The sequence below is a fragment of the Talpa europaea genome (assembly GCF_964194135.1).
Source record: "Talpa europaea genome assembly, chromosome: 10".
Lineage (NCBI taxonomy): Eukaryota > Metazoa > Chordata > Mammalia > Eulipotyphla > Talpidae > Talpa > Talpa europaea.
In genome coordinates this window covers 100,741,941-100,767,925 of record NC_140077.1, presented here as the reverse complement: position 1 = coordinate 100,767,925, position 25,985 = coordinate 100,741,941, and the positions used below count along the sequence as shown (strand labels likewise).

The 25,985-nt window shown below is 35.9% G+C and overlaps 1 protein-coding gene across 7 annotated transcripts in view; it reads left to right on the top strand.

Moving 5' to 3' along the window:
- RAPGEF2 (Rap guanine nucleotide exchange factor 2) overlaps positions 1–25,985 on the top strand; it is a gene marked incomplete at both ends in the record, with an annotated part of 193,591 nt that overhangs the window by 109,102 nt on the left and 58,504 nt on the right. For 3 of the 7 annotated variants that reach the window (XM_084245833.1, XM_084245832.1, XM_084245831.1), the window contains one exon: positions 14,792–15,435. The exons of 2 other annotated variants lie outside the window; for them this stretch is intronic. In XM_084245833.1, coding sequence (XP_084101959.1) covers positions 15,376–15,435 — 60 coding nt within the window. Of the gene's footprint in view, positions 1–14,468; positions 14,523–14,791; positions 15,436–25,985 lie in introns of those variants that run through there. 2 more of the 7 variants (XM_084245834.1, XM_084245835.1) reach the window with 1 other exon arrangement.

Here is a 25,985-nt window from a genome sequence, read left to right as displayed (position 1 = left end):
AGTAACTTTGAAGTACTCAGCAAAGTTTTCAGAAAAGAGCATTTAGCTATTTATTAGTTTGTGAAATAAGCATCTCCCCAACCAACTGGTCTGTAGAGAACACTTGGACATCACTGATGTTCTGGTGATACATTGATGTCCTTGACAGTGGCCACTAGTGATGAGCACTGGATAATTTTCAGACTTTTCATTTCCCCCTGCTATGAACTTTTGCTGAACTTATAGTCCTAACTTGAGTTATACTGGAAGAGGATAAGCAGTTAACCACTGTGAAAGTGAATTAGGTTGTTAGAGGGCTCAGCTGAATTGGGTATTTTTCATAAACATAAGGCTTTGTTTTAAAGACATCTAAGAATACCTGGTAACTGGATTCTTTAAAGAGCTAACAAGCTGGTAATTTTCTAGTTTATGTCTTAGAAGGTAGTTGTCAAGCTTTTTCATCTTAGGACTCCTGAAGTTTTATGCTCTTAAAACTGTTGGGGGTCTCTAATAAACTTTTGTTTTTATGAGCTATCTACATCATTATTTGATAAATTAGAAATTAAAACTGAGAAATTTGAAAATAGCAATAAATTAAAAAATCCATTGACCTTAGTAAAAGTTCTTTTTTTGAGGAAAAATGACTTTTAAAAACAAAAATTAAGAGTGGTGTTACTTTTTTTTTTTTTAAGAGCAGGTTTATTAGGGACTGATGAATAAAGGACACTTGCATAGACACAAAAAGGCACAAAGAGCTGCCAAGAGTGGTGTTACTTTTGCAAAGTTGTTTAATATTTGGCCTAGTGGAATACAGTTGGTTTCTCATATCCATTTCCTCATTTAATCTGTTGCGATGTGCTTTTGTGGTTGAAACATAAAAGTTTATGGAGAAAACTTGGCCCCACAGAAACAGGTAGTTGGAGAAGGGAAGAGCATTTAACAACTATTGTCACAAATTCTTAATGATATGCTACATCAAAATTTGATAAGTGATATTTTCTTAAGGTTTATTTGCATAGAGGACTAAAACCATGTTGATGAACTTTTCTTGTTGTCTTTTATTAAAGCCACTGGTCTGATTTACATATGGCATCAATTTTTTTACGCACACTTGGTTTTGTATCATAATTCATTGGTCTGAGTTAAGCATAAGCAGTTTTCTAAATTTTGGTATGTTAAAAACTATCCAAAGAAACCCACACTTTGTTCATTTAAAGCAGCCATATTTATTGGGAAACTGTCAGGTGATTGATATTGGATTGGATATACACTTTCCAAAATTCTAATTTTTACTTGAAAGTTCAAATTTTCAGTCAGCTGTTTTTCTAGGGGTGACAGGGTAGGTTTTCTCATTTTTAAGAAAATATCTGCCAGATACCCAAGTCTGAATAACCATGGTGTAGCCATTATTTGTTCTTTCAGGAAAAAAAGTAGCTTGCCATGAAAAAGCCCCTGAGGCCAGGCCCTATGTGATTGTAAGTCACATACCGGTGAAACTGACCCTCACCTTAATTCCAGTATGATTTTTCTACTTGCTGCTTTTTCCTTCTTGCTGTCTAATTCCCTTATAGAGAATGAGAAAGCATGGAAAGACCCTAAGTTGACTTTGTATGAAATTAGAAGAGTTAAAAAACTTCACATTACATTATTTTATTTTTAAAATGTATTAATTGTATTGGATGGATGCCACTAATAAATTTTGTCATTGCTGTCCTTATCTTAAAGATAGATTTTTAAATTTAATCAATATTTCTCGTCTATAGCATTTTCCCCTCAGAAATTTTATATTTGAGCTACCCTTCTCTGTCAGTTCTCTCTGCACTATTCATTAAGATTGGTTATATAGGGCCTCCCGGTGGCGCAGCGGTTGAGCGCTGGGTTGCGAAGCTGCCTGCAGCCTCTGCAGCCGGTTCGATCCCCGGCTGCTCCCCGGCCACCGGAGGAGGGTCCCACATGGCGCGCAGACCTCTCCTGCCGCCCGCTGCTCCCCTCAGCAGTGTACTTCGGTCCTTCTGCCTGCTCTGCTCCCAGCTCTGGCTCTGGTGAATTCTCTCACCCTCCCGCGCTTCTGACTGTACCCAGTGCATGTATAAACCAAACAAACAAACAAATAATAAATAAATAAATAAATAAATAAATAAGACATGCCTCTAGAAAATTAAAAAAAAAACAAAAAAACCTAAATATTCATAAAATAAAAAAAAAGATTGGTTATATAGAGTTACAACATATTTTTAAAAAATTGATATGAAAATATGTATTAGATGACTTAAAAATGGGGGTTTGGTCTTACACCAATACCAATAAGATTAGTTTTAGGGTTCCCTCAATACCTTCAAAAAAAGTAATCACTGAGTAGGTTTAACAACATCCTGTGGGTAGTTAATAGTTAATGTTGGAATACTCTGGTTTATTACAAATTGTTTTAGTGTGAAAGTGTAAAATAAACAAATGACCTAGAGATGTGTTTAAAGCTTCTTTCTTTACAAAGCTCCTTACTGTTTTTCTAGAATTCTCTTTGTTCTTTGTTATACTTTGAATATCCATTTTCTTTTTTTTAAAAAAAACTGTGTGTGTGTAAAATAAGGATGCTGCTTCCATCTTTTCTATTCACTTGTTCTATATTTTGTAAGACTTTAATGGCTAGTTGCCTTTGTCATCAGAAAGTGTAACTTCTCTTGGTTGTACTCTGAGGTTCAGTGTGATTCAGCTTTAATCAGCTACTAAAGGAAAACATTTGAGAAGAGTATCTGAGCTGCCTTTGGAAAGGGATTGAAATGTCCTGCTCCCAAAATTTGAAGTGGTGGGTTTCTGTTGGTGATTGCTAAATGTCCACATGAATATTAGATGGGATTGGTGGTCATTATAAATCTACGATCATTTCTTACTTAGAGAAATTTCTCCCTTAAGTAATTGTCTCATTTTCTTCCATACTGCATTTTTAGCTTTATATAAATGCCATGATATCTAATAGTTCAGTTTTAATATTATTTTCTTTTTAGTTTTGATTTTTGTTCATAATCTTAGAAGTCCACTGAACTGAATGACATAGTTTAAATTTTGGTTTAAAAGATACTTATTTTGCTTTACAGTCTTAGAAAAACATTTATTCCTTATAATACAGGCCATCAGGAAAAAAGGTGTCATGCATTTGCTCTTAGTGAATATTATAATATACATTTCATGTGATAAATAATACATTTTGCTTATGTCTATTACAGTATGGACTGACCAAGATGATTTCTGATGTTCACCCAAGATTTCTTTTTTCTGTCTCACTTAGTCTTGGGGGTCATGTGTTGATGAATGAATGAATACCTCATTCTGTTAGTGTTTTATTACAGATTTTTGTGTTAATACTGTGAAATGCTACTTTATGGCACAACCAGGAGATGTAATCTGCCATGAAAATGATAAGTCTGGCCAATTTTGAGTAACAATTGTAATTGTTAATGTATAATTAAATCTTCTAGTATCATCCTTTTAAAATATCAATATGGTAATTGAAAATTTCAAAGTGCAACTGAATATGAAAAACTGCTCTGCCTTTATAAAGCTTTGAAGAAGAGGGAGGTATTAGATGTGTGGTTTTAGCTTTATTGATTCATTTATTTATGAGAAGGAAGATTGAATGTTGTCATCTTGAGCTTATGTGGTCATATTTGTAGGCTGAATTCTTCAACAGAACATTTAAAAAATTCTGTGACATCTGAAATACTTTCTATATTGAGACAATCTTCTATATTTAATTATTTTCCAGGCAAATTTACTTGGAAGCATTTCCTGTCTGGAATTTATTTAATTACAACATAGAAGCAGGCACAGTACTATTCCTGGGCGTGGAGTGTATTGGTTAATGCTTCCATTTATAAATATTGTCATTTTTTGGGACTGTCTTGAGCCTTTATGAAAACTTAAACATTTTGGTATTTGAAGACATTAGATTTTTAAAAATAGAATTGTTTAAATTCCTGAAGCATCTATAGAGCCTTTGAAAGCGGATACTATCTTGCATGCTGTTTTATCTATACCTTTTGTGTAGCATATCATAGGTACTCAGCAGTATCTTGTTACATGTTAATATCTTTGGCTCAAACTCTGTATTACCCAAGGATTAATGAGTTTCCAAACTTTGAGCACAGCTGACTTTCTAGAATATGTTGTAAAGGATATAACTGATCCTTCTTGAATGCTTATGACGTCCACCTAATGGAGAGGTGTTTGTGAATATTTTGTGTATTAAATCTCCCTGCAGTTCCAAATGCTAGGTGATGGGTTTGTCATCATTAGGACATAAGCACACTATCGCCTCCTAAATTAAGTAACATGTTCAACATTCATGGTCAATCAGATGGAGTCAAATGTAGTCAGATGGTCTTTTCCATCCTCACTAGATACAATCATCTATTTTTAAAAATGAAGTTGACTTTGTTAATCTTTATTGGTTTATGTTATTTAAACTTTAAATTTCATCAAGAGATCTATATCAAACACTTCAACCATTTGAGATGCCTACTATTTGCATACCTTTCAAAGAAATAGCCTAGAGCATAGACTTTCTAATGTGAAGAACAATTACTGAGTTATTTGTAGCACTGATAGGCTTTGGTTGATCATCAGTCTGTTTTGGTTGTAATTAAGTATTTTTCCCTTTTTGAACCATGTGTCTCATCAGTAAAGCATAGCATTTTTTCTTTTTCACTTTTCTAGTTTAATTGCAGTACAGAAATGTGTCTTCACTGGCAAATAGTACCAGTTCATAACAAAAAATTATTGTGTAATTAAAGTATTTTAAAAACAAGGCCCACTAATATTCTAAATAACAAAAGCCAAATCTTGCTGAAAGATCCTTGTAGGTATGCCATTTTAATGAACCATAGCATCTTAGAGTTCTAAAAGTAGTTATTTTCAGAGATGAAAAACACCATCCTCAATAAAAATAATGTAATGAGAAAAAGGAAGCTAAAAAAGTGGGCACACACAATGTGTAGGAGTTTCACAATTTGTAATAATAAAAATCTGAAAACTCTCAAATATCAAATAATTGATAAATTACAGCTCACCAGAATGTGGACTTTGTGCACTCCTTAGTAAAGCACACATTACACAGCAAAACCAAACAAAAATCCCCATACTGGGCCTCCCTGGTGGCGCAGGCAGTTGAGCGCAGCACTGTGAAGCTGTCCGCAGCTTCTGTAGTACTGGTTCGATCCCCACCGGCCTCAGAGCAACCCATATGGCGAGCAGACCTCTCCTGTCTCGCCCGCTGCTCCCTTCAGCAGTGTATTTCGTCAGTCTGCCTGTTCTGTTCCCTGTTCTGTCTCTGGTGAGTCCTCTCACCCTCCCACACATCTGGTCTGTACCCTCCTTCTTGTATAAATAAAATAAGTCTTTAAAAAAAAATTCCCCATACCTTGATAGATTTGCTTGTCTCTGCACCAGAAGATATTGGAGGTGTTTTAGTGTGATTTAAGAATATTGAAAGCATATTAAATAATTCAAGGGGTTAAAAAACTTTACATGAAATTGATTGTCTAGTTTACATTTTTTAATTCTAATTATTGCTAACATTAAGATAACCTTTTATTTACTTTTTAAGTTTGTCAACTTAATTTGCAAGTTTAAGATATTAAAAGGAAAAACTCCAAACTATTGTCTCATTGCCACATACCCTTTAAAAAGTGAGGGCATTTTATTATTTCCCCTCTCCCTGCCACAGAAAATAAAAAGAATAAAAGAATAGTTACCACCAGGAAATCCTATCTCGAGATAGGTTCATTTCCATTCATGTGGTCTCTTTTTCTATCATTCTATATTATATTTCCCTCTTACCCCACTTTGCTACAATGACTGTTTGGAAACAGCTATGTTACATAAAATAACCTTAAGAATTCGAAGGAATTTTAAGACTCTCCCAGTCAAACTACTTAATACATTTTATTTTGTTTCTCTGTAATCACTGGCATGCCAACACTACTTTAAGATTTTAATTACACTTAGCTCTGATATTTATGAGATTGTCTTTACATAATGTGTATAAAATTGTGCCCTACTGCCCTAACACAAAGTAAGGGCTTAGTAAATCATAGCAGTTATTACTTATTATAGGAAGGGCTAATTATTAAGAAATATTTCCTTATGAAATTAGAAATCTGCCTCTTTCTAATTTCAGTTTATGGTACTAGCTGTCTTCTAAAGCAACATTTTTATTTGTATATTTTCATACAACTATGCTTTGGATATTTAAGAATATCCTATTCTATTTGGCCTCTTCTCCGCGTTAAACATTCCCAACTTCATGTAGCTTTCTTTCTAAACATTAAGGTTTTCTGCTGTTTGCATACTGTAGCTACTCATTACCTCTTCTAAGTTGTGATGTCTGGATCTGGTGGCTAAAACTTACATAAGGTCTTAGAATACCTTTTACAGCAGAACTTCTGTCTTCCTCTGGACATTGTATATCTGTCTGATAATGTAACCCAATTTTACTAGGGTTTTAAGACGTGCTTTGACTCATGTTACTTTGGCTAGCTCACTTTTACAGGTAACCCTTGCATTGTTCCTCAGACCTGCTCTCTTCCCTGTCCTGTGGTTGTACAAGTGACATTGAGATGGTGCACATGTAGGTCTTTATCGTTATCCCTGTTAAATTTAAATTTGCTGCTTTTAGTCTGTTTTCATCTATCAAGGTATGTAAGATGCCTGACTTTAAGCAAATTAGATATCTCTTATGGTTTAACAACTATCCTGTTTCCTCATTTTAAATCCTTATAGTAATACTTCACAGGTTCATTTTGAACTTTAAGTGGAATCACTTATGCATTCATTTTTTTGTAAAGATATTTTCTGTTTTTTTTTTTTTTTTAATGATGTATTTACTTATTTATTTATACAAGCACTGGGTACAGTCAGAAACGCGGGAGGGTGAGAGAATTCACCAGCCAGAGCGGGGAGCAGAGCAGGCAGAAGGACCAAAGTACACTGCTGAGGGGAGCAGCGGGTGGCAGGAGAGGTCTGCGCGCCATGTGGGACCCCCCCTCTGGAGGCCGGGGAGCAGCCGGGAATCAAACTGGCACTGCAGAGGCCGCGGGCAGCTTCGCAACCCAGCACTCAACTGCTGCGCCACCGGGGAGGCCCATACATTCATTCTTTGTGCAGTACCGTGTGTTAGTACTAGAGATAAAGCCTAATTTATGTTGACATTATCAGATACTTAAAATGTTATGTGGTCCCTGCCTTCCACTAACACATATTCTGGTTTGTGATCAATTTTTCTCTTTTTGTTAACTAGGGGAAAATTACCAATTCATTATTCTAGAGCAAATGTATTAATCACATGCCAAATTAGTAATAAAGGCAATAATTGCTACTTACATTTGGAGTGTTACTTTGTGAAATGCTATATTTGGGAACCCAGTTTGAGCCCTGGCCCCTGGAAGAAGCAGTAAAATGATTTATTAGTGTTCAGTGATTCTACCTCTGAAACTTTGAGCATTTCAAGATAAAGTCTGGTCTTTTCTTAAAATAGGTTCTAGGAAATGAAGTGAGCTTTGTTAAATCTGCTGTTAAAATCTGTTCATTTTTTTTGAATAAGTGCATTTTAAAAAGCTTCATTCTTAATGTTAGAAATTCTCAGATTTATGTTGTTTCATTTCATTTGTTTTCCTGCGTGTCTCCATCTCATGTCATCTTCTAATCTTTTTCTTCTAATGTGTTCTTTATGAATATTGAGCATATTTATTATGGATAGTTTGCTACATTAATTTTCCAATTTTGCATCAGATGCAACATAAACTGTTGGAAATTTTTTCATTAAAGAAGCAGGCTACAGATTTCTTTGGAACATATCTTAGGCATATATATATGAGTGTTCTATTTTGGACTATTAGATCTTTCAGATATGAAGTGCTAATTCAAGTAACAGATTCCCTGTATTTCTAAAGTCTCTTTAGATTCAACTCAGATATTTAGCATTTAATATTTGTCAGGCATTGTGTTGATACCACTCATTTTCATAATTAAAATATATTTTTAAGATTTATTTGGGCTTCCCCTGGTGGCGCAGCGGTTGAGCGCTGGGCTGCAAAGCTGCCCGCAGCCTCTGCAGCGCCGGTTCAATCCCCGGCCGCCGGCGAGGGTCCCACATGGAGCGCAGACCTCGCCTGCCGCCCGCTGCTCCCCTCAGCAGTGCATTTCGTCAGTCTACCTGTTCTGTTCCCCGCTCTGGCTCTGGTGAATTCTCTCACCCTCCTGCACTTCTGACTGTACCCAGTGCTTGTATTAAAAAAAAAAAAAAATCTAAAAAAAAAAATTATTTATTTATGATTACAAGAACTGGAGTACAGGCCAGAGGTGTGGGAGGTGAGAGGATCCACCAGAGACAGCAGGGAACAGAACAGGCAGATAGATCAAAAGTGCACTGCTGAGGGGAGCAGCAGGCAAGACAAGAGAGATCTGCTGCGCCATGTGGGTAGCTCCCTGCCTGGGGATCGAACTTGCATTGCAGAGGCTGTGGACAGCTTCACAGCACTGTGCTCAACCCCTTGTGCCACCAGGGAGGCCCAATTAATATATATATATATTTAAGATTTATTTATTTTTATACAAGAACTGGGGTACAGGCCAGATGTGCAGGAGGGTGAGAGGATTCACCAGAGACAGAGCAGGGAGCAGAACAGGCAGACTGACGAAATACACTGCTGAGGGGAGCAGCCGGCTAGTCAGGAGAGGTCTACCACGCCATGTGGGACCCTCGCCGGCCAGCCGGGATAGAACCCACGCTGCAGAGGCTGTGGACAGCTTCACAGTGCGGCGCTCAACCACCTGCACCACCAGGGAGGCCCAATTAAAATATTTGTAATAATGAAACTGCAGTGCTGTTTTATTTGGTGAAAGTAGAAAAACTTGCCACAATATCTAGTACAGTGACTTTATTTTTGTGTCATTTCTTTGAGGACAATAAAATGTTACTAATCAGATTTAAAAATTGTTTCCAGGGCTTCCCCGGTGGCGCAGCGGTTGAGCGCTGGGTTGCGAGGCTGCCCGCAGCCTCTGCAGCGCTGGTTCGATCCCCGGTTGCTCCCCGGCCACCGGAGGAGGGTCCCACATGGCGCGCAGACCTCTCCTGCCGCCCGCTGCTCCCCTCAGCAGTGTACTTCGGTCCTTCTGCCTGCTCTGCTCCCCGCTCTGGCTCTGGTGGGTTCTCTCACCCTCCTGTGCTTCTGACTGTACCCCGTGCTTGTAAAAGTAAATAAATAAATAAATAAATCTTTAAAAAATTGTTTCCAGGTATCAAAGAAGGAATAAATTCTTCCACTCCTACAGATTTTCTCCAACCTCTGTAGTTTTTCCTCTGGGGTTGGTTGGTGGCGCAGAATGAAATCAATATATAGCAAATAAGTGAAGTAAAAGATATTAGGAACCTAGAATTTTGTTTTGTATTCTTCCAAACTACTAACTCCATAATCTTACTTTATTTTTCTATGAATGATGAATGTTATTTTCTTTTGCGTCCCTTGGGTTTTAATGAAATTAATTAAATGTTTGTAAAGCATATTGAGATCTATGGATAAATACTATAGATATTATAAATAAATATTATAAATAAACTCACTAATTCTAAACATAATAATTACTGAGAAAGGAAACCATTTTTCTCAATTTCATAGTAATTAAGAAGTGAATAGTTTAGTGGGAAAAATATAAATAAATACAATGCTATTCCATTTAGCCTGGAAAGGCTTTCCATTAAGCAGTTTCCTGAACAATGTATATAATCCCTATCTTTTGGATTATTGTTACTGATAATTTAAAAGTCATTAGATGCTCTTGATACAGGGCAGGACATTGTTATGTGGTACTTTCTCTAGCTGAATCTACTTAATGTTACTGCTAAATCTATATAGTCAAGAAATGGGGTAAATATAACCCAAGTTAAGGCTCCTTCAAAATAAGTGTGATTTTTTTTTTGTTTGTGTGAAGTCTATGACTAGGATTCTCCTAAATCTTTACTTGCTACTTTCTTTCTTAAGTAGTGCCTGGCAAATGATAACCTAGAATAATTGTGTTTCAACATAAAAGGTAGTGCGAATGGTAAAACCTCAGTATTACAGTCATGGATTGTAAGCTATGTAGGTGGTAAGCATAGAGCCAGCCTGTGAAAGGGATCACACCGGTCTCAGCAGAGAAAAACATTGCCTGTGCCTGAGAATGTGTGATTTTCTGACCTCATCTCTCAGGTTGCTTGATCAGGTTAGTTTCCTTCTTGAGAAGTAACATTTTTCCAGAGAACTAGCTAGAAAAAAAAAAGTCACATAGATGGTCAGGGTCATTATACAGGGGTAATTTGACTAAAACTTGGAGAATAGTTTTTGTCACATGGTGTATGGGACACGAGGTAGCTAGATGAAGTATGTAGAACTTGATTACTTCTTGAGTTGCCTTTTTTATTGTTGTGAAATGTGCATAACATTTAAATTTCTCACTTTAACCATTTTTAAGCATACAGTTCAGTGATATTAAGTACATTTACATCTATGTTGCTCTGCTCCCATTATCACTACATGGACAAACACCGTTTGGTGCCTTTTTTTCTAACTGTTCTTTAAAAAATTGTCTTAAAGTGCATGGCGCCAAAAGGTAGAGTGGGTGTAGGTTTACAACAAAAGGTTGTAAGGTGCAGAAATTTTCCACATACCTGCTACTTCCACATATGCGTGGTGTCCCCCATTATCAATATCACTTACCAGAGTGGTCCATTTTTTTTGTCAGGATGAACCCACATTGACATATCAGAGTCACCCTGTGTCTCCAGTTTATCTTAGTGTTCACTCTTGTACCTTTTAAGGGTTTTGGTATATACATGTATGACCTAAATCCATCATTATATATCACATAGACTATTTTTACTATTCTAAAAAATCCTGTTTTACCTCTTCATCTCTTCTCATACGTGACAACTATGGATCTTTTTATTGTCAACAGTTTTGACTGTTCCAAAATATCATTTAATGTGGAATTATACAGGATGCAGCTTTTTCAGATTGACTTCTTTCACTTAGTAATATGCACTTAAGGTTCCTCCATTTTTTTCATGGCTTGGTAGCTCATTTGTTTTCAGTGCTGAATAATATTCTTTTGTCTTAATGTGACAGTTTGTCCATTCACCTACTGAAGAATATCATGGTTGCCTCTCTGTTTTGGCAATAATGAATGAAGCTGCTATAAACACAGGTTTTTGTGTGGACATAAATTTTTTTAATTCCTTTGAGTAAACATCAAGGAGTGTAGTTGCTAGATAGTAAGATAAGAGCTTGCTTGCTTTTGTGAGGAACCACCACACTGTCTTCTAAAGTTCTTCTATCATTGCATATTCCCACCAGCCATGTCTGAGGCTCCTGGTGCTCACCAGCTTTTGGTGGTGTCAGTGTCTGAAGTCTCAGCTTTTCTAATAGGTATGTAGTGGTACCTCATTGTTTTAATTTGCATTTCTAAGGTGACAGATGATTTGAAACATCTTTTCCTGTGCTTATTTTAGCAATCTGTAGATACTTGCTGAGTTGTTTTTTTTTTTAAGTCTTTTACTATTTGTTAATTTTTTATATACTGTTGAGTTTTAAGAGTTTTTTTTTTTTAAATATATTTTGGATAGGAGTCCTTTATCAGACTTTGCAAATACTTTCTCCCAGTCAGTATTTTGTCTTCTAATTATCTCGATATTGTCTTTCGAAGTGTGGAAGGTTTTCGTTTTAATATTCCAGCATATCCATTATTTCTTGCATGAATCATGTGTTTGGTGTAATATCTAAAAATTCATAACCACACCCAAGGCTCTGTAGGTTTTCTGTTATCTTGTAGGAGTTTTATAGTTTTGCATTTTACATTTAGATCTGTGACCCATTTTTGTGAAGGGGATGTGCAAGGGGATGTTTAGCTTGTCATTTTTTTGCCTGTAGATATCTAGTTGTTCTAGCACCATTTCTTGAAGAGAGTATTGCTCCATTTTATTGCATTGGCTCCTTTCTCAAAAGTCATTGCCATTTAGTTTTATTTAAGTAATTACTTTATGTGGTAATATTGCATTATGTTATGCCATTTACTTTTAAACTATTCATTTGTATTATAGAGAAGTATTTGGAATTTTGATAGGAGCTGGTCTACAAGATTAAATATTGTTTTGCCAATGTCTCTTTCCTGTCACTGGAGGTTTCATTCGCTCAAAGTGTGAGTGCCTGTGATGGGCACCATGCTAGGTGTGTAAGTAATGTGGCGCAAAAGCAAGCATGGTGCCAGCCATCATTATAGTTGGGAAATAGACACTATCCACTTAAATAATTTCATGATTAGATGTAAAATCATAACTGCAATAAGTGCCACAGGGAAGTGATATACGGCAGCACAATAACTTGGAGTGCTTTTCACCAGTTTGTTCTTAGGGGCAGAGTGGGAGGCAAGCAGGAAAGAGAGGCTGGAGGAGCGTTCTAGGTAAAGGAAACGAAATAAAAAGGTTCTTTTGATGATCCAAGGAAGCAAGAGCAGCCCAGGCAACTGAAGGGCAGGCAGTGAGCATAGGCCCGCTCTAGGTCTTGAAAGCAACCAGATCTTCTGGACTATAAGAAGAGTTCCAGTCTGTATGATGAGAGGGAATGTTGATGTTTCTTAATTTGAAAAAGGGATTCAAAGATGAGGCTGAAATGATTAGATTTTAGTTTTTAAAACATCTCAGGAGGTAATATGGTAAATGGGTTGGGGATAAGGTTAGAAATGAATCCAGACAGTTCAGTAAAGAGGATTTTGCAGTTTTCAAGGCCAAAAATAATGATTGGAGTAGGATGATAGCAGCAGAGATGAAGAGAAATCTATATTTGAGAAAAGGTAGAGGACTTTGATTGATGGCTTAGACATGGAGAAAGGCGTTAAAGATAACCCCTAGATGTATAAGATGTGTAACAAGACTGTGATAGTCCATTATGAGGAGTGTGTGGGGTGAGAAAATGGTGAAAGCCAAATTAGGTGATTCTTGAAAGATTTGGTTGGAAGTGTGGGAGACAGTTAGAATGTAGCAAGAGGAAAATGAAGGGTCTAGGGAGGGTTTCTGGTTTTATTTTGTTTTTTGAGATGGGAGAGTCCTGAACATATTTAAAAGCCAGTAGGGGAGAGGTTGACTGTAAGTGGGAGAAAAGGAGTAATGAATTGTACAAGGAGTATAAGAAAGGAGTATGTTGGCTATGGTGGACAGAGAATAGGGTGGGTGCAGTGTTAGGTAGGTAGACAAGAAACAAGTAAGCAAGAATTGACATTCTAGGGCCTCCCTGGTGGCACAGGGGGTTAAGATGCCACCTATGAAGCTGTCCGCAGCCACTGCAAGCACGAGTTCGATCCCCGGCCAGGGAGCAACCCACATGGCGAGCAGGCCTCTCCTGACTCGCCTGCTGCTCCCCTCAGCAGTGTATTTCAGTCTGTCTGCCTGTTCCGTTCCCCACTCTGACTCTGGTGAATCCTCTCTCCCCCAACTTTTGGCCTGTACCCCAGCTCTTATATGCATAAAAATAAAATAAATCTGAAAAAAAATGACATTCCAAAGTCCATCATTAAAGATGGTAGGTTTTCCATGTCGGTTTTGTATTATGTGTGCATTTATTATAGTTCTGACTGAGCAGCTGACGAGTACTTTGGAGTTAAAAATGTCCTCCTTGGCAAGTATAATGCCTTTCAAATTACCTGTTAACCTAGGTGAAATTAAGAATTTATGGTAGAATAACATATCCTTATGATTTTCAACTCTCTAACTCTAAAAATGTTTGATTTTATATTTTAAAAAACCTGAATGGGTTTATTTTTAATATTATTTGCGAGTCACCATGTGTGCACATGTTTGTATGTGCGTGTGTGTGTGAGTGTCGGTAAAAATCACATCTTCTAAATTTATATCAAGCTTGTTCAATGTGCATTTTATAAATTTTTGATAGATACTTGTTTCTAATAGCACAGTGGTATTGGAGGGAGGGAAGGGTCACGTCCATTCTTTTATCTTCACCTTGGTGAAAAATCATGTTTTAGTTCAAAGCTGTTCAAGTAAGTCCTGGCTCCGTTTTCCTACCCTGTCTTCACTGATATTATTTGGAGTCAGCAATCAATGGATTCCATCCCTCTGAGACTTGCTTAACCTACAGCTGCTGATATAATACAGGCAAGAGCTTGTTACTTTATCTGAATTGTCCATTGCTACCTTAATGAGTGAAATGGTTAAGTAGAGGAGTGGGCGAGCCTTAAGGAATGTGTGTACCATTTGAGCTGAATATTTCAGTGTATATAGGGAGAGGGAGGGTGAGAGAGAAATCCACTTACATCACTAGAACTGCATTGAGTGTGAGCCTTGCAGGTTAAGAGACAGACTACAGTGTCTTGCTTTCTGCAGGAAGCAGCAATGCCGTTTGTTTCCTAAGAGGAATTTTTTATTTAGAAAAGGAAGCTTTCTCTCTACCCAGGAAATGGCTTTCCTTGTGCGTTGCTATGCCAACTGCCTGCAGCCATGGTCCTCCAAAGTAAGCACAATAATGTAATTATATTGGTGTATTGCATTCAGACTCATGGTTCTCGAGATTGTGTGTGTGCATGTGCTGTGTTTCTGTTAGTGACTCTCTTGCTAGCAGTCATGCTTGTGTTGAGTGTGAGGGACAGACATCATTAAATTAAATGTCCATCAGTGTCATGCTGCTAAGATTAATTGTGCAAACTTGGTTAGTGGAGTGGGACAGAGATCACTGGTCACCACTCTGTCAGCATCATTAGCAGCTAGGGAGGAGGTCCCGATTCACACGCTCTGCCCTGATTTTTTCTTTCTTTTTCTTTTTTCCTTTTTTCTTGGCTGGAGGGGTCTGTCTATGTAATTGCAAACGAAACAAGAGTATTAACAATGCTTGGCTGGATGCTAGAGACTGCTTCTTATACCACCCTGACTAATATAATTCTGTATTAAGCCTTTTGGAGGGGAGTCTGTGTGCAGTCAGCCATTTTAGCTTTTTTTTTTTTTTTTTTTTTTCCTCCTTTTCTTTTGCCTCTTGTTCTCCAATCTCAGAAATGATCTTGTTCTCTTGGAAGACTGAGAGGTGGATATGGTTTCCTCAGTCTTGTCAGAGCCTAAGATGGTTAGAGTTTCAGTGTTATAAAAATGGAGACTAGCACCGTTGTTCGGATTCCTTTTCTGGTCTACAAGTGTGAGGGGCTTTTTAAGCTTGCCAGTAGTGACACTTTAAGCTGCAGCTTGGTCTCCTCCGCCCTCTTTTTTTTTTTTTTTTTTCTTTTTTCTTTTTAATTTAATGCTGTAGAGGGTGACTTGCCATCCATGAGCGATTGGTACATGATGTGTAAATTCAGTTCAGCATATGTTTCTTCATTATGAAACCACTAGCAGTCCCAGCTAACCATGGAGTTATGGGCCAGCAGGAGAAACATTCAGTAAGTATCACAAAATGCTGCTTGTGCTTCGATAGCACGTCATAGTGAATGGCTTTAAAATGGGAATTATTGCTGTTTTTCTTCAGGGAAAAGAGGCATTTTAGAGGGTATTGGAGTGGGCTCGGAGGTGGGAGGGTAAGTTACAACTGGCTTGTTCTGATTTTGTTGTGATTTTTAAAATTTTTAAACAAAACCAACAATGCATTTAAAGCAAAATCATGATTGTTGAGAAATATTTGACAGCTGATTCTTAAGACCAAAAACTAAAGCTTGACAATTCAGCTTTAACTTAATACTCGATTTTTTAAATGTTTTTATAGTTGAATTGAATGAGAGAGGTGAAAAGGGTTACTGGGAACAGATTTCTGTAGTAGTGAATTCACACGTAGGTTGGAGAGAGGGAGATAACCGAATCTGACTCTTAGCCTGTTTTAAGAGTGGGGCTCATCTGACTTCTTAACATGTATTAATAGGTGATGAAAACACAGAATTTTTTTAATGCCACAGTATTGCTTCTTTATAATTGATCCCATGAGTCAGCTATGCATTTGTCATGATGAAATCCCGCAGGCAGCTACTGCTGTTTGTGAGAAACACTTTTCTATAGCTAACACCAAGTCTGTGCCTCCTGCTTCAGGAATGTGAATTCACAAAGTGTACTTTTATATCACCATGTTGGAAGTTTTCTGCTATCACATTAGTTCATATGTTCTCTTTATATATTTTAAATTCCAAAAATAAAAATGCCTTCATATTAGCAGTTTATGTAACAGTCTGTTTTTTAAAATGTCTGTTTTTACATCCTGAAATCTAGCAGATATTATATTAAGATATAGGGATTATTCTTTTGTGTTCTAAAGAGGATAAGATACTAAACTTCAAAAATGGAAATAATCACTTAGGTTTGAAAATTTGTACAAGAGACCATGCATTTGGAATATTTAATGCTTAGGTTATGAGTATAATTCAGTTTTGCCTATCATTAGGAACAAAATTTTTAACTAGATCCAAGAGCTCTTTTAGATGAAGTGACTCTTAAGGCATTATCTCACTTTTGCACTGCAATCTCACCTCAGGATGTGAGGGCATCGCCGTGTAGGAAGCCAGCGATGGAGTCCCTTCCAAGCCCAGCCCCCTCATAATGAGATCCTTGCCGTCCCTCGTTAATTAAATCTCTTTGGATTAGCTCCCAAAAAAGACCAGCCTTATACTTAATTTTACTAATAGGAACGATGGTTGTATAGAAGTTTTCCACTATAGTTTGCTTTTATTATCAGGGCCTTTGAGATTAAACTTGATTAAACTAGTTAGAATTTTTCCAGGTTAAAGTGAAATGTCACTTAAACTCTACTTGAGGAACCTTAGAAGCAACATGTAAATCACGTGCTCCTTATCTACCACTTTCCTATATCCTCTCACAATATAAAGAGGAATTATTTAAATTAATAATGCAAATTTAACAAAGAAAATTGCTAAGTCCTGCTAGCTGAGGAAAAAGCCTTCCTTGGTTTGTGGAAACGAGAGGTTGGGGCAGATCATACCAAATAGTATATAAGCTGGAGGACTTGGTATCTGGGAGCATTTCATTTCCTGACAACACCGTATTTTATGAAAATAAGGGTTATACTATGACAACAGTAACACCAGCAAGAATATAGGTTAGATCAAGCGATCTCTAGAAAACATGAGTGGTATTTCCCGTATAGACATACATATATACCTATATGTATACGGATATAGGCATATCTATATATATGTAAAAAACAAGTCTAAATACTAGAATTCAACCCCAAAGAGTCTCATGCATCAGAGTTGGTGTCTGATGATTTCAAGATCTGCCATATATAAGTTGATGGGTCCATTTGGTTACTTAGACTTTGTGATTTAATAAGCAGACCTATAAGATTTTTATTATATGTGAGGGGTTGAATAGGATAATCACTATGGCTCTCACATAATAGGTGACTCAATACAAGGTTGTTGAGTTAAAGATAAGTGAGAATATTAATCTTTGGACCCGTAGGTTTTATGAGAATAATATCAGAACTAATTTTAAATGAGTAAATTGACTAAATTCACAGATATTTTTAATTTTCCAAAAAGTTTGTGACTTTTTAAATGGATTTGCTTTGTTGGCTACAGAAAGGGGATGAGATAGTAAAAGCAAAAGTGTTAAGTTGGGAGCGTTTGTAAACTGATTGGGCACAAGTAGTAAGCTTCATTATTCTACTTTGTCTGATCTTTCAGATCTAATGGACTTTAATTCTTTATTCAATTTCTCTGTCATTCATATCTCATTTGCTGGCACCTAGTAAGTATACAATAAATACTGTTGAATTTTTCATTTAATTGAATGAGTGGGTTAATGAAGTCTCATGGTAACCCTTTAAGTGAGTAAATTGCACAATCATTCTCTTCCCCATTCTGTGTTGTCAGCTGATAACCATTGAGATGAGTGTCTGTGTGTCACCAGAAGTGTACTCACCCTACCCCAGGCTGTATTTTTATAGCATGTATAGTGTCTCAGAGTCTTCAGAAGAACCTTGACTGTAATACTATGTAATAGTATTAATGTTTAAAATATATAAAACTTCATCTTCCCAAAGACTGAAAATGCAGGCTGAAAATAGCTGTACAGACAATAGCTGTACAGAGTGTTAACAGGTATTATGTGAAGTCTCATAGGCACAATAATTGGGGAAACCTTGGCATAACATTAAAGGTGCCATTACTCCAACTTTTTTTAATCTGCCTTTTGCCTTTTTTGCTCACCTCAATTTATCTAATGGGAATAATGTTTCTTAAGGTTGATTTTTCAATATACGATGACTTTGAAATTTTGTACTTTTTTTAGAATAAAAATTTGTAAATTTTTAAAATGATTCATGTCAAAAATAAATAAACCCAATACTACCAACTGATAATCTATTTTCTAGTCATACATTTTTAGACAAACTATAGATATATGTATTTTGTTGTACTTATATCATACATTTTTAGACAAACTATAGATATATGTATTTTGTTGTACTTAATTATAATAATCAAAAACCTTTCTCATGGTTAAATAATAATTTAAAAAGAGGTATACATAAGAAAATGCCATACTTAAATGTAGGGAATAAGTAGTAGTAACTGTCATTTATTGAGCACTTACTATGTGGCAAGCCCAATAATACATGTTATGTGACCTTATTTTTATACCAATCCTTTAAAGAAAGATGTATTGCCACCTCTTTAGAGATAATGAATCCGAGGCTTGGCAAACTTAAAGATTTTTTCCAACGACATGTTACTAGCAGGTGGTGAAACCATCATGGGGAACCATTTTTCTTTAGATTTCATAGCCCTTGCTTTAACTGCAAACAAAAAATCTTACTCCACCACATTCAGTATAGATTAGGTGGGTAGACTGTTTAATTATGTGAGCTGGTATTAGCAAGTGCAGCATACAACTGTTACAACTATTACTCTCTCTTTTCTTAGTATCTGTGACAAAACAACAATTAATGCAAAAGAACACAACACTAATCAAAATTTTATAATACTTTTTGCAGCGTTTTTTTAAATTGACAGATACATCAATAGTTACGCTCTTCTCTTTGAAGACTTGGGTTAGAATGAGCAGGAATAAATACTCAGCCTAGTTCATTCCTCCTCCAGCTTTTATGTGTTCCCCCTATCATGTCCCTTCTCATTTTCACTGCTTATCTCTTTAAACATAAACTCAGTGTCTCTACTTCCTCTGTCTAGTTCCCTTTGTGACTTGTGACAATCTGACCTTGGCCACTTGTACATCATTGGAAGCAGAGTCTTGCTGTTTCATCTCCTGTTTGTGTTTTAATGAACGCTTCATATATCATGGAATCCAATTTCAATTAGTGATTACCTCTCTGAAGTCCATGCTGAGCTTGTTTTGTTTGTAGCCCTGAATACCGGTCTCATCATCTGATAAGCTTCTTAACCAAGCTGCCTGTAGTATATGGTTTAACCATGTGTCTAAATTCCTATTGGTCACTGAAGCGCTCTATGATCGATATGCTCTTCCTTATGAACATATTTCCCCCCAACTGTGTATTGTTAGTTTATGACATGGTGGTTCAGTTATACACATGTGGTCATTTTCTTTTTCCATTTCTCATCTTGCAGTACTCTTGACTTTCACTTTGTTTCTTCATATTCATCTCTTCTTTCCCTGAATAATGTACAGTGGCACTTATGTGTAATATGTAGTTAATGTGTATGTAAAGCACATTTTTGTTATGTCTTCTAATTGGTGCTTTTAGAATGGTTTGGTCTTTACAGTCAGATGAGAAATCCTGTCTTAAGTGAATTCTCTCCCTCATGCCATAGATGAAAGATTTGGAATTCCAAATTGCTTATCAGCTATTAACAGCACAATATAAGAAGTATACTATAGAATGGAAGAATAATGTGTGAGAGTGTAAGAAAAGAAGATGTAGAAAGGTGTGAGGAATCAGAAAGCAATGTAGAAAAAGCAATGAGATGACCACTTTTGGAGTGGTTATGTTAGGGGGCGTGGGTCAATAAAGGTGATAGCAAGGAAGATGTTAGGGTATCTGATAAACTAGTGAAGATCCAGAAAAAGAGTGTAACATTCCTCTCCCTCCTTCACCATCCCCCCACTTTGTCTTTAAGTAGAGCAGATTTAGAAAATTTGTTTTTTTTTAATTAATCTTTTTTTTTTTTTTTAGAGATTTATTTATTTATGCACACAAGAGCTGGAGTGTAGGCCAGAGGTACAGGTGTGTCTCTTCACCGGGGACAGAATGGGGAGCAGAACATTCAGACTGACAGAAATATACTGCTGTGGGGAGCAGCGGGCAATACCGGAGAGGTCTGTTGGGCCATGTGGGTTAGCTCCCTGGCTGGGAATCTAAATCCGAGCTTCAGTGACTGCCAATAGCTTTATAGTGCTGAGACTTAACCCCTTGCGCCACCAGGGAGGCCCTAAAAATTGCTTTTTCTTACCATGACAACTTGACCTTGCCTGTAAACATGGTGTTGAGTGTCTTTTCATGTAATTTAATTGTTGTGTTTTCCTTAGCAGTATAGAAAATATAGCACCATGGTGGTGTTATACCTCTTTTGGGTTAAGACTTTATATTTTCTTTATCTAATCTTTCCTTTGTCTATTATAACAGATATATTTCCTCAGATGAAATAAACTTATCTCTGGGGGAAGTTTTCCATTGTGTTAGCTAGCAGAGAGGCCTGAGAGGAAGCAATATCCTATTGTTTTATTCAAGGACAAGGTTATCTTGCCTTGGATTTGAGCCAAGAAACCCTGGCAACAAATAATGGATCTTTTTTCCCTGTTAGAAGTGAAGAAATGTATTTTAGAAATTTGACAATGCTTTTCATGTTGTTTATATGTATAAGATTGAAGAAACCTCTTTGTCACTGAAGGGGATATTAAAGAAAAATCCTGTGTTTAAAAAGAATATAATGATCCATTTAAAAATAGGAAGGAATGTGTAACATGCATTATTACAAGCTCAGTTACTTTTTCTCCTTCAATTATTTAACCATAGTAAGATCACTAATCATAGTTTTTCTTTTTCATTTAAGGCACAGCATTTTATATTTTTGAAATACTGATACTTAATTTACACCAGTATAAATGCTCTGTAAATTTGGTCATATAGGTATAATTTTCCCTGAACTATAACCTGAAATTTCTTTAGAGATCTTTTTCTTGATTTTTATGCCTGACCACCCTCTTTAGTATTGAATTCAAGTAATCTTTTACGAATCTTTCCAGAGTAATGTTTCAGTTTGTCTAATCATTGTCCTATGGTAAATCATAATTATATAAACATTTATTTTTACTGTATTAACATCTTTACTGAAATATTTAATGCTTTCTTTGTATGCCTAGTAAAATAAGAATTATTACTGTCATGTCTCTAGCAATCTTTTGTAAGTTTATAAAACCTTTTCTGTTTAGATCAAATCACCTATTTATCATTACCCATATATTTTGTTTGGAATATGGTTGGATTACAAGCTTTATTTAAAAGATTTTTAATAATTATTTCTTTTTATTGAAGTTAAGCTTACATAATACATTATTTACAATCAACATTTGCATATACTTTATTAAGTTTAGGGCTTAAAGTTTTAAAGATTTTGAAAGCAAGATGATTGCTATCTAGATGTATATAGATGTGTGTGTGTGTGTGTGTAGTTCATGTAAACAGTTGTAAATGTGTCCTCAAGGGTCTCTATTTATAGACCTTACACAAGCATGTGATTATTTCCATTTACTGTATTAAAATGCCAGTGCTGTTAGGTTAGTGCAGAATGGGTAAGATAAGATGTTGCCTACTCTTGGGGAACATAGTTAAGAAGCTTATACAGAAACATGTAAGAGAACATAAATGCACATTTATACTTGGAAGTATACAAAGAGATGATACAACAGAGCACACTCATAAGAACAGCCTGTCCTGTCCTTCTGCATATGGCATGATACAAGCAGCCCTTTAAGCTCTTGGTTCCTGCCCATTTTCCTATCGGTTTAAAAACACCCATACCACATGGATCTGGCCCGTTGTCAACCTTTTGCCTTTTCTCATTAAGAACCTGGCATAGGCCTTTTCTGTTAGTTATGCTGTGTTCTCTCTCTCTCTCTCTCTTTCTCTCTCTCTCTCTCTCGTGTACATACATACATGCAATCTATGATATGTCACATTGTGTAGTTTGAGTCAACCTCTAATCTAGGTTTCTTTTCTACTTTAAGTTACTATATAAAAATTCCTTACATGCTTCAGATGTCTTTATTCTGTACCAATATATCACACTGTCCTTAGTAATTTGTATGGCATATTCATTACAGAGATTTTTCTTAGAGACATATCAGGCATAGATTAACCTCACGTGTGTTGATTGAGCAATTGACAATCTGAACAATTCCTTCAGTTACTAAAATACATTTTCTTCACTAAGGAACTCCAGAGAAATGCATTATTGATTTCCTCTTTTAGGCAACTTATTTTATGTTGTCTCATATTCTGGCCTGTTTCCCCTTTCATTGCTCATGCTCAGATTGTTTGTGTCTCCCATGCTTGCTTCGGTCAAGTGCTCCAAAATAAGTGTGTTGGTATTTTCAATGGAATTGCATTTAACTTATCATTTGAAACATCACAAAATTTAGTCTTACTAGTCAAGAACAAAGTATGTCTTTGCAATTATTTTAGTGTTTTTTTAAATAACTGTTTTTTTAATTGATAGTATCTAATTTTACCAAAATGGGGCTATACAGCACCTATTGCTCTGCATTTTCCCCTGTTTTCTTGCCACCTCTGTCCCGTGTGTCCCCTTATCTTTTCCTCCCTCTTCCCTCCCTCTTAACCTCAGGGCCATCAGTGTTCAATGTCTACCAGGTTTTGTAATTATTTTACTTTATCAAATTGTTTGCTTGTAAATGCCCAGCATTTGTTTTTGTCATTCTCACTTGCTTTAATACACACAAGTCCCTCAAAACTCCCTCCATTATTGATTTATAATAGTGACTTTATTTGGTTGGAAAGGAAAGACACCCTCCTTTTCTTACCCTCCCCCCATAATACACACACACATATTTCATACATTTGTGTGTGTGTAAATATAATTTATCATCTCACTTCTACCTTAGGTATGTGGGAAAAGCTAGAATTTAACATCTGCACAGTTCACTCTATTGATAAAGGGTAGTCTTCTAGGAATATATGCCCAACCCAGTGTGATCAATATTTTCTTACTGCTCTGTGTCACAGATCTTAAAAATACAGATCACCATGGTGGCATCTTACTAAGGGGTATTTCCAATAGGTTGGCATTTCATTCTAAGTGCCAGAACACAGCTCCACACCTTTCATAATAAAAGAAGATAATGAAACAGACTGTAAATTAAAAAAAAAAAAAAAACCTACAGAATTGTAATCTTTCCATTGCCTGTATTTTCCTAGGGGGGAGAAAGCTGGATCTATCCCTCCACTTTTACTTTCTAAAGTATTTTTAATAAGTGAAAGCATTCTTTTTAATTTTCCTAGGTAATAAAGACATATTGGGAGTTAAATTGGGGGTATTGTGGTATATAGTTTTTCTGAGTTTTATGGGACTAAGAAATCTATCTGCAAAAGGAGATTGTACAGATTTGTCAATAATAATTTAGAAGGATTCTGTAGCCAATGGGTCTGTAGTGGCTGGGTTGGTGGGGCAAAGGAAGGTTGGCAGAAGTTGAGTGATGAGTTCAATTTACAACCTAGGTTTTCTGTGACTGAGAATGTGAAGGATGAAATTAACTTTCTTTATGACTAATTAATCTTATTTGTCTCCTTAAACTCTTCATTTTAAGTGGCGGTTAAAATACAGTGTGTTTTTATAATATAACCATAGTATATTAATGTAGATGGCTTCCTATTTCTTGCTGAACTAAATTCTATTTGTGAAAACAATTGAATGTCAAAGTCATGCTAATTTAGGGATAACATTTAATTAAATATAGAAAGTTAAAACCTTTTATTAGAAGAGATAGCCTTTGAAGAGCTAAACTGATTTTCATTGCTTGTTATGTGTTATGGTTACTCATGTGGCAGTTGGTCTGTGCCTAGTCTGTATTAGTAGTTTTGTGCATAATTTGTAATATAAAACTAGATAGGTAGAAATTAATTGAAGGAAAAAAGAGAAAACAAATGAAAGCAAAAACAGAAAAAGAATCATAACTTGCTTAGATAACCATTGGTAACATGTTGGTTCATTTATCCATATAAAAATGTTTATATTGTACCATAGTTTATAATCTGATAATGGTATTTGTTCTAGAGTTTTTTCCCCAAAGTATATGTAAAAGGTATATTTAAGGACAGTGGTTTAAGAAATACAATGTAACTGCTATGAAGCTTCTATCATAACTACTCTGCCACCTATCAAAACATTAATGTATGGCATAATATATATTACATCTAATATATTAAATTTAGAGGGAAATTTACATACGAACTTCTTCAGTTAGTGTTAGAATTCCATTCCAACTATAGGAGAGAAAGAATGTAGCATAGTTTTACTACATTCTACCATGTTCATATGATTCACCTTTTTTTTGAAGTCTGTGCAAAATTTTTAAGATATATAAAGTCAATATTAATGTGTCAAAAGCAAAAGAAATGAACTTTCAAACAGCTTAGCTAAAGAAAATACAGGCACCTGTGACAACATTCCTTTTATAGTCCCTCTCCATTGTATTTTATCATTGAAGTTTTTATCATTGAAGTTTAATTGTGTTCCTTTTAGTTGGTTATATTCTCAGATTTCTTTACCCTTCATTGTCTGCTTTTTTATTTCCTCCCCTGGAAAGAAAATAACAACCCAATTAAATAAGAATGGAAGAGTGTCTCTTGAAAAACAAGCATAACAAAAAGTCCATGTTCAATGAAAAGTTCATTTTGCTGTAGAAAAAGAAATATATTGATAACTAAAATATTTCTCAGTATGTATTTTCAGAGTAAGACTATGTAAGCTGTCTTTGAATAGAATACAAATTATTTAATAAAAGTGTCTCCAGTACTAGCGGAATAAAATGTCAAAATAAATTGAGTACTTATGATATGGCTCATCAGAAAAGAAGTAAACCAATTTTAAAATGGTATCAATCATAGAAAATACACTTTTACATGAGATCCATTGTCTAGTGTAGCAGTTTTCTCAAATAATTGCAAAGAATGAACTCTGCGGGATTTAAAAAAAATAGAAAACATTATTTACATCACTGTTGTGCTTTCCTCATCAGAGAAGTTTCATTTTGTTTTGTTTAATTTGAAATTATCAATTCTGTTTATTTGCCTTTTGAGGAAAGAAAATTAATAATGAAGCAATATATCCTTGAATGTTTCCTTGTGGTCTTCTTTGGATTTCTATAAAACAGATTTAAAAATGGTTTGAAACTTTTGCATCTGGTTGGGTAGCATATATTTAAATGCTGGGTGAGCATTATGCACAAAGATGTACAGGAATGTACAGGCAGGAGTATCATGTGTAATTTGAGTAATCCACAAGAAAGAAATGAGACTTGAGCTGTGCCACACCTAAGGGCAAGGCAAATAATATGTGAAGAAGAGGAAATGGGAGGAACTTTTGCAAAGTGCCAGAATGAGATGCAGCATTGAATCAATAGCATTCATGTGCAGGCCATGAACTTGTGGGCTCACTCTGTAGAGGGGCAGCTGGAGGAATGGGCATGGTCAGGCTGTAGAAGCCTTTAAATGCCAGATAAAAGTTTTGGCCTAGAAGTGGGGTGTGGGCACAGTGGGCTAGGCATAGAATTTTTTGTGCCTTCGTAGTGATGGGTGTGGTTGTGATAACATACTCTGAGGATATGATTCTATACTTCTAAAATCATGTGCAGTACTGTAAACTAGTGTCACTTTATTTGGAAAAAAAAGGTTTCAGCCTAATGCCATGGGTTCATATATTATTAGAAAGCCATGAATGGTAGAATATAGTGAAATGAAAGTGTGATGGGGCCAGGGTACCAGCGTGGGGTGGTA